Genomic DNA, 15174 nt, shown 5'->3' on the forward strand with positions numbered 1-15174 from the left:
TGATTTAATGAATTGATTGCCTGATTAGATTTGGTCAGGATGGTCCTAGATAACAGGCAGTGTTGATGGTCTATTGAAAATTAGGGAAAGCAGAAAGAAAAAGGTTTGAAAATATACAGTTATGACAAGAAAGGAGTGAGATTGTGGGTTGAGGATTTGTCCAATGGATATGACTGTTGATTCAGAAATTTTTATAAAAACTCATTAAAAATCTATTAGTGTAGCACAGAAGTAGGTAGATGACACAGTAGATACAGTGTCAATCCTGGATTCTGGAAGACTCATCCTCCTGATTTCAAATCTGTTCACCAGCTATGTGAAACTAAGTCATTTAACCCCGTTTACCTCAGTTTTCTCATCTGTAAAATGAACTAGAGAAAGAAATGGCACACCATTGTATCTTTGTCAAAACCACCCACCAAAATTAAAGAATGGGACATGAGAGAAATCACTGAACTACAGCCACAAAATGCCTAGATCTTTTATAAATAATTAATATTTAGACATGAACAAGTTTAGAAAAAACAAATCAGTGAATGTTCATAGAAAGGAAATAACATCTCAATATCTACACAATACAATTCTTATGAATATTTTTAATATTTAAACCTATTTTTAAAAGGAAATTTTTTTCTTTTTGTGAGAAAGGAGACATTTAAGATAGATTTTAATGTTGTAAACTTGTATAAAAAGATTTCTTGCATATATTCCTAAAGATTTTGTTTCCTTTTTAAATTGTGTTTAAAAACACAGTAGATGGTGATGACATTTAGTTCTATTTTGTACATATTCAAATAAAGAAAAACATAATAATGAGTTGCTTATCTCATTTCTGAAAATCATCTTGAAAATTGGCATATTTCTATGTATTATTTTTCATAATTACATTAACACTTTCATATCTCATGGATTCTATACAACTGAAAGAAATGCTTGGGATTCTGATGACCTGGAAGCAAAAGTTTTTATCTTTCTTTGTTCTTTGCAGTTTTTTATAAATAGAACAATAACAAAACATTTTAAGATCTATAAAGCACATTATCTCATTTAATGCATGAAACCCCTAGAAGTTTATTCTAAATGTATAGATGAAATTTATGTCAAGATATATTAAATAACTTTTCTATGCAACTGATAAGTGATGGAGGCACTATTGCATTTAGGTCTAATAGACTACAAGTCTATCCACTGTGGCTCGTCATTAGCTGGTAAACTAGTTTCTTACATTTAGATCAGATATTTTGGTGCAGGATTCTCATCAAAGTCAAGCTAAGACTAAGGGATAAACTAGTAGCATTCTTAATCCTTTACTGTATGAGTTTATGCCTAAACTCATGTAATATTATACCTAAGAGATTCTATAAAGTAAAACTCTTTAACAAATGAGAAAACTGAGCCCCAGAAAGACTAAATTTATTTCCCAAGATTTCAATGCTAGCTAATTGCACATATTGGTTCTGCCCTTATCTCTTCTAATTTTAAGTCCAATGCATTATCCATTGCAATAAATTAAGTGCTGTAATTGTGAAGGAATGACATAGAATGAATGGGGGGGGGTTAGAGAAGGAGAATGGGCAAAGAATGGTGAATAAAAAGGAAGGAAAAAAAAAAGCTCTCCCTACTTCAGGATTTAGATACCACTATAGAACAGTGGGAAAAGAATGATTGGTTCCTGTTCTCTAGGAATATAAACATTTTATCTTTGGGGCCATATATTTAATAATTATATATTTATATAATTATTTATATATATTATATTATATATATATATAGAAATTTTAATGATATATACATATATCATTAAAAATTTCTTTTTTTAAAATGTAATAGTCTTCCTGATTCTTTTTCTCAGTTTTATTTTGTTTTGGACCATGATTTCATTGATGTAAACATAAGAATGTTTATTTTCCTTTTATTACAAAAACACATGAATTTAAAAAGTGATGATTTGACAACCAGAGATTTTGAACTCCAGTTTCAACTCTATGTATTACTTATAATTCTGTATTACCTTACTTAAATGATTTGGCATTTAATTTCCTCATCTATAAAATGAAGTTAGACCTTTTCACTTCTAAGATTCCCTATCAGCTCTCAAATTATGATCCTATGATCTTTGTTCCTTAGAGAATGTGGCTGTGTTATGGACGTTATTAATTGGGTATGTATTCTACTCTTTCTAGGTAGACTGATTTTCCATGACATCTTCCCCCCTGAATGGAACACTCTGACTCTCCAAACAATGTGACTGAATTTATCCTCCTAGGACTTACACAAAACCCGCGGCTGCAGAAAATATTCTTTGTTGTATTTTTATTCATCTTTCTCTTCACTGCATTGGCCAACCTGTTCATTGCAGTCACCATTGCTTTAAGCCCTACACTTTCAGCTCCCATGTACTTCTTTCTTACTTATTTATCTTTTATTGATGCCTGCTATACCTCTGTCACCACCCCTAAGATGATAATTGACTTGCTGTATCACAGAAGAACTATCTCTTTCAATGGCTGTCTCACACAGCTATTTGTTGAACATTTTCTGGGGGGCTCCGAGATCATCCTTCTCATTGTCATGGCCTACGATCGCTATGTTGCCATTTGTAAGCCCTTGCACTACATGACTATTATGCGGCCTCGTGTGTGCCGTTTGTTGGTAGTAGTGGTCTGGGTGGGGGGCTTGGTACATGCTACTGCTCAGATTCTTTTCATGATCCATTTACCCTTCTGTGGCCCCAATGTCATTGACCATTTCATGTGTGACCTGTTCCCATTGCTAAAACTTGCCTGCACTGATACCTACATATTAGGGATGGTTGTTGCTGCTAACAGTGGAGTCATGTGCATGTTGATTTTTTCCATGCTTCTTGTCTCCTACATTGTCATCTTGTGCTCCTTAAAGACACACAGTTTGGAGGGGCGTCGCAAAGCCCTCTCTACCTGTGGCTCCCATTTTCTTGTGGTAGTCCTGTTCTTCGTGCCCTGTATCTTCACCTACACACGACCTGTATGTACTTATGAGATTGACAAATTAGTCACTGTATTTTTTGCTATTTTTACCCCCATGTTAAATCCTATAATTTACACAGTGAGGAACACAGAAGTGAAAAATGCTATGAGAAATTTGCTTAAAAAAAGAGTCACTTCTACTTCCCAATGATTTGAAAGGAATTATAGTATTTGCCTAAATATTATAATAAATAAGAAGTAATCATGGAGGATATATCCATTAACAAAGAAGGTATTGGAAGTTGATAGCATAGAATGAAGTTTTTGGCTATATATGGATATGTAAGTCTGTGGAGTAGAAGACAAACTCATGGCATTCTAAAATTATAATTCCATATTGTCAATTATCCAATTGCTTATTAGATGTATTAAATAGAATTATAGAGTAATAAAACTGAGAGTCACTTAGGAAATCATTTTTGGCCAAATCTCTTATTTCATGAATAAGAAAATTGAGACCTAGAATGATGTTACTCACTCTAAAGAATGAGTTAGGAAAGGGCATGCATTAGCACTATGATTTTCACATATCACTGTTCATCTCTAGGGCTTTTTTTTCCCCCCATCATGTCTCTGGATATGACCTGTCACATAATAAATACCTTCAACATGCTTGAAGAGAAGGCTTTCAGAAGAGGTAGAAGTGAAAATTGTACTGGGCAAACTTGAGGAGGATGTTAATGCTATTTGAGAAACACAATGTATAAGTAGAAATACCACTAGCTTTCCTGTTATAAAACTTGAACTCTAATCTTATACTTGATATTTGCTACCCCTGGTGCTTTGGGTAATGATTTTATCTTTCTAGGTTGAACTAAATGATCCTATGAACACATTCAAACTACTCTATTTAGGATTATTTTGAAAGGAGAACTTTACAACTAGTAAACTAGAAATTGGCTGTTGCTAGTTATAACTTCCATGCATAATTGGTTTTTTATTGGACATGGATTTTTATTGTGTGTTGGAAGACTAGTCGAAAAGAAGGTAGAAGTTCTTGGTGTGATATCCTGAAGTATAATGGGGTAATGTGCTATCTCCTTTCTAGTAATAATGAAAGACTCTTAACAGCTAAAGAGGAAGATACATAAACCATCCATAAATCTTTTCCTCAAAGGCAAATCAAACAATTCAACAAAAGCAATGGATCCTATTTTCTTTAAACAGTCTTATTTAACTTCCAGTAAATTTAAATGACAGTGGTTTTTTTGAACCATCATATAAAAAAGTGTGGCCTAACATTCAGCATTATTTTTTCAAAAGAGCAGAAAACCTTTCTGAAATGCATTGTCAATCATCTGGGATACAGTTATTTCCAAGGCTAACCCAAATTTATTCTGGCATGATCTAGAGGTAGAATGCTGAATTTTCAAAAGAACAAGATTAGAAAATGAGGATATAATGTTAAGATCTTGATTCTGTGTCTCACTACCTCTGTGAATTTAGACAAATCACTTTCTTCTCTTTGGCTCTCACTTTTCTCATTTGCAAAATTAAGGCTGTAAACTAGTATTACCTTTCTTAAACTGTGATACAATGGGAATGTAGTTTTATCTGAGGCTCTAAATCAATGGCACATACTAGTATTTATAGTGTAAGCCTTGAATATTTTCTATTGTCTAGCACTGTTACTTGGAATACATGTAATGAATGTTTCTTATGCCTAGAATTCACATTGCACTTCAAGAACACTTTGTTAAAAATAATAACAAAAAGCAAACAAAGAAACAAAAACAATTGCTAACTGGAAGTATTGGTTTTGTATATATGTAAGCATACACACAGTCGTTCACATGTACATACATATATAAATATATTTGGTTTTACATAACACAGAGAAACAAACATATAGAAATAGCAACAGAGATAGAAACAGAAAAAGTCAGAGAAATTAAGACAGAGAAATATTGAGACACAAACATACACAGACAGAGAGACAGATAGAGAGCTAGAAAAAGAGAGAAACAAAAAGGCAGATAGAGGCGGAGGTGTATTAGAGAGAAAGAGACAGAGATAAAGACAGAATTTGAGACAAAGGAGACATATATAGAGAGAAGGCAAACCTAGCCTAATACTAATAAGCAATTTGATAACTGACAAAAAGGAAGCATAATTTTAGAATGCCATGGTTTGTCTCTCACTCTACAGCTCTACATATCCATATAGCTAAAAACTTCATTCTGTGACATCATTTATCAATACCTTTATTAAAAATTGCATAATACGCTCACCTAAGAAACTTAAATATATTTTACAATCTTTTAGCATTACCTAATCTACAAATTACAGCCATAATCAAATAGCTAGCATCTATCTGCAGATGAAGAATAAACAACAGAGAATCTAGGATAACTGGGCATCAAAGCCAAATTTCTAGCCACTTTATAGGTTAATGGAATGTATTGAGATTGAGGTGTGGATGTAGTAATGCATGGAATTAGCAAAACTAACCAATGAATTATTTTTTTCCTCATACTATGGAATGGAAGAGAGACTATTTGTATAGATATACTACAAAAGCAGTAGAGCCATTATTCTTGGTAGACATGAAAATATATCATAGGAAAGAAGGAAACAGGAATGTACTAAATATCCACTATGTACTAAATGCTTAACAAATACTACCTTATTTGAGACTCACTGTGAAATATTTCTTCTAAAGTTACTTTATTTGGTTTGCTTATTTTGTTGCTTTACACCAAGTCCAGATTAGCCTCTCTGGAAATCCATTCTATTTTCCCTAGTGCTACCTTCTAGAAATAGATATGAAAAGCTTATAACCTCTTTCATTATAAGTTCCATTTAAATACTTGCTAATAGCTATTTTGTTTTCCTGAAGGCTTCTGTTCTCCAAGCTAAATTTAACCAGTTCCTAGCAACCAATTCCTTATTAAATAATCCTGAGACCTATTGCTATCTTCTTTTCTGTGTTTTGTATTTGCCAATACCTACACTACTAGTTTAACTATCATCTCTGTGTAGGTGATTCATGGGTATCTATATCATCAACATCTACTTTTTTCTCTGTCTTCCATGTATCTATGCATTGATTAGAGTTTTTACAAATTTCAAAGTTTTTGTAAATTCTTTTTATTATATGAATGGTCTTCATTAAGCTCATTTCATTCTTAATCAGTTTATAAAGTTCTCAAAATTCATTGATTTTATAATATTCATGCTATAGTCAAATTATTATTCTGGTTCTGCTGATATAAGCTATAGTCAAATTATTATTCTGGTCTCTGGTTTGGTTTGTAAAAGTCTTTTCATGTCTCTAAGAATCCATTAATTTCCTTATTGTTTACAAAAAAAATAGCCATTATATTTATATATTACAATTTATTATGACATTTTTCATTTTAATTTTTTTCCAGCAAAATAACTGGCATATCTGCTTTGGATATTTGATCTCTTTTGGGTATCAAATTAGTAGTAGGATAGCTGTGTACAAACTTATGCAACTTTTTTATCTATAATTACAAAGTGCTTTGCATAATGTTTGAACCAATTCACATATCCATACACATTGGTGCATCAATATGCCTGTTGTTGTTGTTGTTGTTGTTTTTCATAGCCCCTTTAACAATTGTCATCTTTTATGCCATCTTTACCAATTAGAACAGTTTGAAATTAAGTTATCCTAAATTTCAAATCCTAAAAGTTGGAGTCTTTGGGAATATAAAACACTAGATTAGTGCAATCATTGACTTTTGTGTCTTATGAACCTAAGCTAATCCATTTATATACAACTCTGTTTCTTAGACAATACTATTTTACCCTTTGATTCTAGGATATCAGGGCAGTTTTCCTTAATTATTTCTTTTTTTTTTTTTTATGAAATACTTTTCTTTTTTTTATAATTAGAACTTTTTATTGGCAGAACTCATGCCTGGGTAATTTTTTACAACATTATCCCTTGCACTCACTTCTGTTCTGACTTTTCCCCTCCCTCCACCCAAAGGGCAAGCAGTCCTATACATATTAAATATGTTACAGTATATCCTAGATACAATATATGTGTGCAGAACCAAACAGTTCTCTTGTTGAACAGGAAGAATTGGATTCAAAAGGTAAAAATAACCTGGCAAGAAAAACAAAAATGCAAACAGATTACATTCATTTCCCAGTGTTCTTTCTTTGGGTGTAGCTGCTTCTGTCTATCATTGATCAATTGAAACTGAGTTAGATCTCTTTGTTGAAGAAATCTACTTCCATCAGAATACATCCTCATACAGTATCGTTGTTGAAGTATATAATGATCTCCTGGTTCTGCTCATTTCACTTAGTATCAGTTCATTTAAGTCTCTCCAAACCTCTCTGTATTCATCCTGCTGGTCATTTCTTACAGAACGATAATATTCCATAACATTCATATATCACAGTTTACTCAACCATTCTCCAGTTGATGGGCATCCATTCATTTTCCAGTTTCTAGCCACTACAAACAGAGCTGCCACAAACATTTTGGCACATAACAGGTCCCTTTCCCTTCTTTAGTATCTCTTTAGAGTAATAAGCCCAGTAGCACTTCTGGATCAAAGGGTATGCACAGTTTGATAACTTTTTGAGCATAGTTCCAAAATGCTCTCCAGAATGGCGGGATGTAGTCACAATTCCACCAACAGTGTATTAGTGTCTGTGTTTTCCCGCATCCCCGCCAATATTCTCCACATTATCTTTCCCTGTCATTCTAGCCAATCTGACAGGTGTGTAGTGGTATCTCAGAGTTGTCTTAATTTGCATTTCTCTGATTAATAATGACTTGGAGCATCTTTTCATATGGCTAGAAATAGTTTCAATTTCATCATCTGAGAATTGTCTGTTCATATCCTTTGACCATTTATCAATTGGAGAGTGGCCTGATTTCTTATAAATTAGAGTCAATTCTCTCTATATTTTGGAAATGAGACCTTTATCAGAACCTTTAACTGTAAAAATGTTTTTCCAGTTTATTGTTTCCTTTCTAATCTTGTCTGCATTAGTTTTGTTTGTACAAAAACTTTTCAATATGATATAATCAAAATTTTCTATTTTGTAATCAATAATGATCTCTAGTTCTTCTTTGATCATAAATTCCTTCCTCTTCCACAGGTCTGAGAGGTAAACTATCCTATGCTCTTCCAATTTACTTATAATCTCATTCTTTATGCCTAGATCATAACCCATTTTGGCCTTATCTTGGTGTATGGTGTTAAGTATGGGTCAATGCCTAGTTTCTGCCACACTAATTTCCAATTTTCCCAGAAATTTTTGTCAAATAGTATGTTCTTATCGCAAAAACTGGGGTCTTTGGGTTTGTCAAACACTAGGTTCTTAAAGTTATTGGCTCTTTTGTCCTTTGAACCTAATCTATTCCATTGATTAACTAGTCTATTTCTTAGCCAATACCAAATGGTTTTGGTAACTGCTATTTTATAATAGAATTTTAGATCTGTACAGATAGGCCACCTTCATTTGATTTTTTTTTCATTAATTCCCTTGAGATTCTTGACCTTTTGTTTTTCCATATGAACTTTGTTGCTATTTTTTTCTAGGTCATTAAAATAGTTTTTGGGGAGTCTGGTATAGCGCTAAATAAATAGATTAGTTTAGGTAATATTGTCATCCTTATTGATTTCTTGAAAGATGTTCAGGCTTTTTTTTTTTTAATCATGATTTTCTCCAGGATCTATTTTCCAGATAATAGTTTTTCCAATAATGTATTTTACATTTTTTTTCTTTTTTTCATTTTTTGTTTTGTTTGACTGATTTATGATGTCTCATTGAGACTTCCATTTGTCCAATATCTAGTTTTTAGTGAATTATTTTCTTTAAATTAAGAATAAAATTTAGCTTTTTTAAAACTTCCTTTTGCATTTGGCCAATTGTATTTTTAAAGGAGTTGTTTTGTTCATTATTTTTTTCCCTATTTCACCAGTTCTATTTTTAAGGTGTTTTTCTAATATTTTTCTTTTTCAATTTCACCAAATGTATTTTGAAGGATTTCTTTTCTTTAGTCAATTTTTGTTTCCCTTTCAAAATTCTCTTATCAAGCCCTCATTTCAGTCCCCCAATTTCTTCTAACTCATTTAAGATCCTTTTTTGAATTTTTCAATTGAACCTTTTGAGTTGAAGACCAACTCATATTCCTCTTTGAGGCTGTATCTCAAGAGGATTTTCCTTCAGTACTCTCTAGTTTTGAGGTCTTTTCTTCCCTATCTCCATAATAGTTATTTATGGTCAAAGCTCTTTTTGCTTTTTTCCCTCTTTTTTAAAGGCTGCGATATCCTCCTAGGGCACAGAGGTGTCCAAGCTTCCTCTACATGGTGACAGGAGCTTCACATTACACTGGGATTGGTGCTTCTGTAGGCCTACTGTATGATTGATGTTCTTGGCCAAATCTCCCATGTTATTCTATTTTCAGGGCCTCACTATTTGCCTTCTATTGTTGTGCTGGAAGGCTCACAGCTAGTCTGCTGACACACTGAATTCTGAACTAGGACAGAGTAGCCAATGTTGTATTTTGGTGAAAAAAAAACACCTATGAAATTCTATGCATGAGGATTCTCCACTTTTGAATTCTGAGATATTTAGGTTTTTTCCTACTTTCAAATTCTTGGATTCGGGAAGCTATGAATTCTGTATCTCTTAGAATTCCCAGATCAAGTGGCAACTTTTACATGATGTTATTCCTAATTTACCAGTTGTTAGCATTCACTCCCTCTTAAAATTACTTAGCATATTAAGAAGAAAATGACAAGTCACTTCAGAAACTTTGCCAAGAAAACCCTAAAAGGAAAGAAACTGTTTTTTTTTTTAAACTTATTCTCTCTCCCCAACACTGAACAAGGAGTCAGTTAATAAAATTTGCTAAATGAAGAGATGAAATGAATTAGATGAATGAATGAAAGAAACAGAATGGAATAGAATAAAACTTACTCTCTTGCCCACCTTCATTACTTGCTCAGTTCATTTAGAGTTTGTTACTTTATTTTCCATTTATGACACATATGTTGTGTTGTTCAGTCATTTTTAGACAATTGTGATTCTTCGTGACCTATTTAAGGTTTTCTTGGCAAAGTTGCTGAAGTGGTTTGCCATTTTCTTTTCCATCTCATTTTACAAATGAGAAAGTGAGACAAATAAAGTTAAGTAACTTGCCTAGGATGAAATATGTGTTTGTAACCTAGATATTCAATAGCATAGTGTTCCCAATTCATTGGTTTACTCCTCAACAACCATGATATATTGTTATATAATAAAATACTAACACATTAAAAAAAATTACTTAGCACAATTTGTATCTACATGGTAAATAAAAAAAATATATTTAAAGGATGACAGGGAGATACAAATAATAGGATGTTGCAAATAGGAGAATGAAAATGAAGAACTGGAGGGATATTGAGAGTCTAGGATGTTGGAAAATATAGGATTTGAGAAGATTAAAATTGATCCTACAACATGTATTTATTATACCTATTTACCATTAATTGCTTTTGTTTTATAATAGCTATTATCCTGCAGTTGGTTAAGACATAGGTCTTCAGTTCTAATTGTTCAGTAATGAAAAGAGCCATCTACGCCCAGGGAGAGTTCTGTAGAAACTAAATGTGGACCTCAACATAGCATTTTCACTCATTCTGTTTTTGTTTGCTTGCATTTTTGTTTTCCTTTTTAGGTTTTTTTCTTTATAGACCTGGTTTTTCTTGTGCAGCAAAATAACATATATTGGATTTACCATATATTTTAACATATTTAACATGTATTGGACTACCTGCCATCTAGGGGAGAGGGTGGGAGGAAGGAAGGGAAAATTTGGAACAGAAGATTTTGCAAGGATCAGTGTTGAAAAATTTTTTTTAAAGTTTGAAAAAAAAAGAAGAAAAATAAAACCTCTGATTCAATCATTTTGAAGAACAACTTGGATTTATGCCCAAAGATTTATAAAACTTTGTAAAAAATAAAATGTATAAAAATAATGATGATATAATAATTTTAAAAATAAAAATAAATAAATAAATAAATAAACAAACCATAGGTCTTAGTCTCTGATCTTAGTTCAGAATTCAACTGGCCTGAAATGGGATAATTTGGGGAAAAAAGCTTTCCTATTAATCACTGATTTAGTCTTGCCTTAAAGAATTTTGCTATCCATAGGGAATGTGTATGAATGCAAAGGCAGTCAGGTCTATAAGTTTTTACAAACTAGATAGGTATTCCATCTTTCAAACCAAAACCTTGGTTCAGCTACTTTATAAGTTAAAAAAAAAAAAAAGCAAAACTTTTAATATTGACATAGTATACATGCTTTTACTCCATCTGGCTAAATTTCAAAGATATCTAGTTTGCTGTACAAACATCTGAGTCACAATCTCACATTTGGATTCAAACAAAATATACTTCTTAGTCTCATAAAATAATAATGGATGTCCTTGCTAGGTCCCATTACTGAGTTTTCAACCACTCATCTTGTACTCTGTGCTTCAACTCTGTAACAATCATATTACCTTTAATTCCATGATGTCACTGACCCTATTCTTTTCTTTATTTTGCATTCTTCAAAACTTACAAAAAGAGAACTGTCTTTTTGTTTAGGGTCTTTGGCATAAAAAACCACAAAACACTGAACCATTTTTTAGCAGGCATCATTCCCATGTGAATAAAGGTTATCTTGCTTGCAGATTTGCCTTGGTTTATCATTTTGTCAAACTTTACACATGACAGGCTTTAAGGCAAAGATAATATTACTAAAATTTATTTTGAAAATGTTTGTTTTGAGAATTCTATGTAACATCCTACTCTAAATACCATTTAAAATGATGATGTGTGGCACTAGAGTTCAAAAGAGAGACTAGTAAATATGTTTATTTATATAATCCATACATATATAGTAGAGTTTGATACCTGTAAAACTCATTACATGCATATAACACTCATGCATGTACACATATTAACGTTCATGCTTTTACACAAAAACCATAGTTCCAATTTCTTCCTCAACTTCAATCCCTGTCCTTTTAATTGTAATCCCTAGTTTTGAGAATTAGATGCAGTATTACTCACTAAAAGAGAACTATTCTGATCCCTGTAGTTGCCAGTGTCCATTTAATTTAATTTTTACACACTTTAGTCTTGTGGATTATCTTTGTGTCCCAACTTTAGCTGCTTATACATTTTAATACATTCTTCCCAGAAATGAGATAATTCAAGGAAATAACAACATATGCAAGTATACAAGGCTATGTTTTACTCTATTTCTGTCTCCCATTCTCTGACTAATGTATTAGAGGATGGGACATTTATTGTAATCTTGTGAAAAATACTGGGTAGTCTTTGGAGTTTTGTCAATAAAGTTATATGAGCAAATTAAAGAAGAGCAATATACATTATTCTCGAGGTGACATCGGTCAATGTAATAGATTTCAAAAAGGACATGGGTAGAAGACATCTATAAAATATTGCAATTAAAGATTGCTTTTAACTTTGCTAAGATTTATCTGAGTTATAAGATCAAAATGTAGATTGTCAAAGAATTTGAAGTTTCCAGGACATTCCCAATGAAGAAAATCCTATTTTCAGTGTGCTTAAGCAACTGCTTAAATAGTTTTAAAGTGTTGTATGGATTCTTCTAAGTGGAGTAATGTTTTTAGAAATGTGGGAGAAATATCCCAGAAATGCAATCAAATATTATTTTATGCCTCTCACTGACTTATGTCTAATCTTATTCTTTTCCTTCTAATTAAATTTTAGGAATAATATATGTTTATATTTAAAGTATATGTTTTTATCATTAAAGTAATTTAAAATTGTACCTAACTGAAATATGTTTCATTATATCTTTTCAACAAGAATACTGAATATTCATTTTTTCATTCCATTGGGTTTCTGTATCACAGAGATCAAAAGAAGCAATTCTCACCAATTATTTCTAATATCAAAGGAAATACTCTACTCCTTATCCTTGATCATTTCAATATCTTTAACTCATTCAGTATATAATTCATGTAAAAAAGAATCCCAGTTCTATATTGAAGATTGAAAAATCTGAATTTTGTACTCTATTGGATTTTTATGAAGATCAAAAATAATCAGTAGACATATTGCACTTTAAGGTATTCAAAATAACAACTCTGTGAATAATAGAATTATATTATTATCCTTACTTTACATATGAGAAAACTGAGGCTGAAAGAAGTTAAGTGCTTATCCAGGTTCATAGAAGTTAGTGTTTGGAAAAAGATTTGAATTCTGGTCATTCTTAACCCAACCTCAGGGCTCTAACTACTGAATATAAGGAAGATAGAGAAAAAAAAGGAAAACAAAACAAAAACAAATTAGAATATAGACCAATCAAGAAATTTATAGAGAATAAATCAAAATGGAATATTAAAACAAAGTAACTGAATTCATTTTCCTAAGTCTTACACAAAATCCAGACCCTTAAAAATATTCTTTATCATTTAAAAAATGATATCTATTTTCACTGTTACAGGGAATGTACTCGTTGTCATAATCATAACTTCCAGTCAAACGTTGAGATAACCCAAATACTTTTTTTTTCTAAATTTCTTATCCATCATGGATGTTACCTGCTCTTCAATCATTGCTTCAATGATGGTTGTAGATTTGCCTATGAGAAGACAATCATCTTGCTAAAAAACTGTCTGAACTAGCTGTTTGTAGAACACTTTTTTGATGGTGTTGGAATCATCCTCCTTGTGGGCATGGCTTATGATTATTATGTGGCCATCTGTAAACCATGTACTACATGACCATCATGAATACCTGTGTTTGGCAGCAGCTGGTGGCAGCATTCTGGATGGAGGGCTCTGTACATGTCATCATGCAATTAATCTTCATGACTCATCTTTCTCTCTGTGCCCCTAATGTAATCAATCACTTCATGCGTGATTTGTTCCCATTGCTGAAATTGGCCTGCATGGACACCCAAGTTCTTGGCCTTTTAGTTAATGCTAACAGTGGAATAATGTGTTTGTCCAGATTTCTCATTCTAATTGTCTTCTATATCTTTATCCTTTCTTCCCTGAAGGTTGGTAGTTCAGAAGGAAGGCAAAAGGCCCTTTCCACCTGCAGCTCCCACTTCACAGTGGTAGTCTTGTTTTTTGCTCCCTGTATATTCTTATATGTGAGACCAGTAGTCACTTTTCCCATAGACAAAGCTGTAGCTGTATGTTTTACTATGCTTACCCCTTTGTTAAAGCCTTTGATTTATATGCTCAGGAATACAGAAGTTAAAAATGCCATGTGGAAATTCGGGATCAGAAGAATATCTTTGACTCTTCAGGAAAAGTCAGCCTACTAATTGAAAAGCATTCAACAACAGCAGAAGGATGTTAATGTTTTGATGGAATAACATTTTATTTAGTTTTTAATTAATTAACTTAAAATATAAATACAAAATAGAAAAAAATTACCTTTTGTACAGCAGTACATGGGAGAATTCAATATATAAAGCAATGCATTTCCATTTTAAGAAAATGAATATCATAAATATTTCCTATTTTATTCAGAACTAGCCATCTTTTCTTCTCTTCATTGAAGATTTTCTTTTGTTCTCTGTTGTGCACATTTTATTTTATTCTTCTTTTTTCCTTCCTTGCTCCTCACCTTCACCCCCAAGATGGTTACAATAAAATCAGGATATATATCAGTATAATTGTAACTAGATGCACATATATAACATATATACATATGTAGAAATCTATCTTCATAAAGAAATATACTTAAAAACACTAGTGTAAGACCATACTCTGCTTGCTTTTCCTCTATTTCTCTAAAGGTAGATAATATATTCCTTCATAAGTCCAAGTCTTTCCATTTTTTTTTGCAAATGTACAAAATGCTCATTTCCCACATAGAATAATATATAAATGAGTCTAGATTTTCTATTCACTAGCAAAGATCCCAATCCTTTCATAAATTTCCACCTTAATTATTCCTAGCCCTTTTTTCCCATGAATTTCTGAGAGGTTATAACAGACATATAAAAGACATGATGAAGACAAATATTAACTGAGTCTGAAGGAAGGCATGTAGAATATTCCTCATTCATAGTCCTTCATCTAATAATGATGATGATAATTAAATTGTTATATCCCATTAAAGTCAATAAAAGATATTATTTCTCAAAGTACTTTATAAATATTACCTAATTTTTTACAACATC

At 32.0% G+C, this 15174-nt stretch overlaps 2 protein-coding genes across 2 annotated transcripts; both read left to right on the forward strand.

Annotated features, from left to right (window-relative positions):
- Positions 1 to 2217: 2217 nt before the first annotated feature.
- Positions 2218 to 3156, forward strand: LOC127541306 (olfactory receptor 140-like). Its single transcript, XM_051966589.1, has one exon. The coding sequence runs from the start codon at positions 2218 to 2220 to the stop codon at positions 3154 to 3156; it is 939 nt and encodes a 312-aa protein (XP_051822549.1).
- Positions 3157 to 3209: 53 nt separating this feature from the next.
- Positions 3210 to 14310, forward strand: LOC127541557 (olfactory receptor 4C6-like). Its single transcript, XM_051966784.1, is given in 3 exon segments — positions 3210 to 3237; positions 13671 to 13748; positions 13751 to 14310. Coding segments are annotated over 3 exon segments (666 nt in total).
- Positions 14311 to 15174: the final 864 nt, after the last annotated feature.

Source organism: Antechinus flavipes, chromosome 6 (genome assembly GCF_016432865.1).
Source record: "Antechinus flavipes isolate AdamAnt ecotype Samford, QLD, Australia chromosome 6, AdamAnt_v2, whole genome shotgun sequence".
Taxonomy (NCBI): Eukaryota; Metazoa; Chordata; class Mammalia; order Dasyuromorphia; family Dasyuridae; genus Antechinus; species Antechinus flavipes.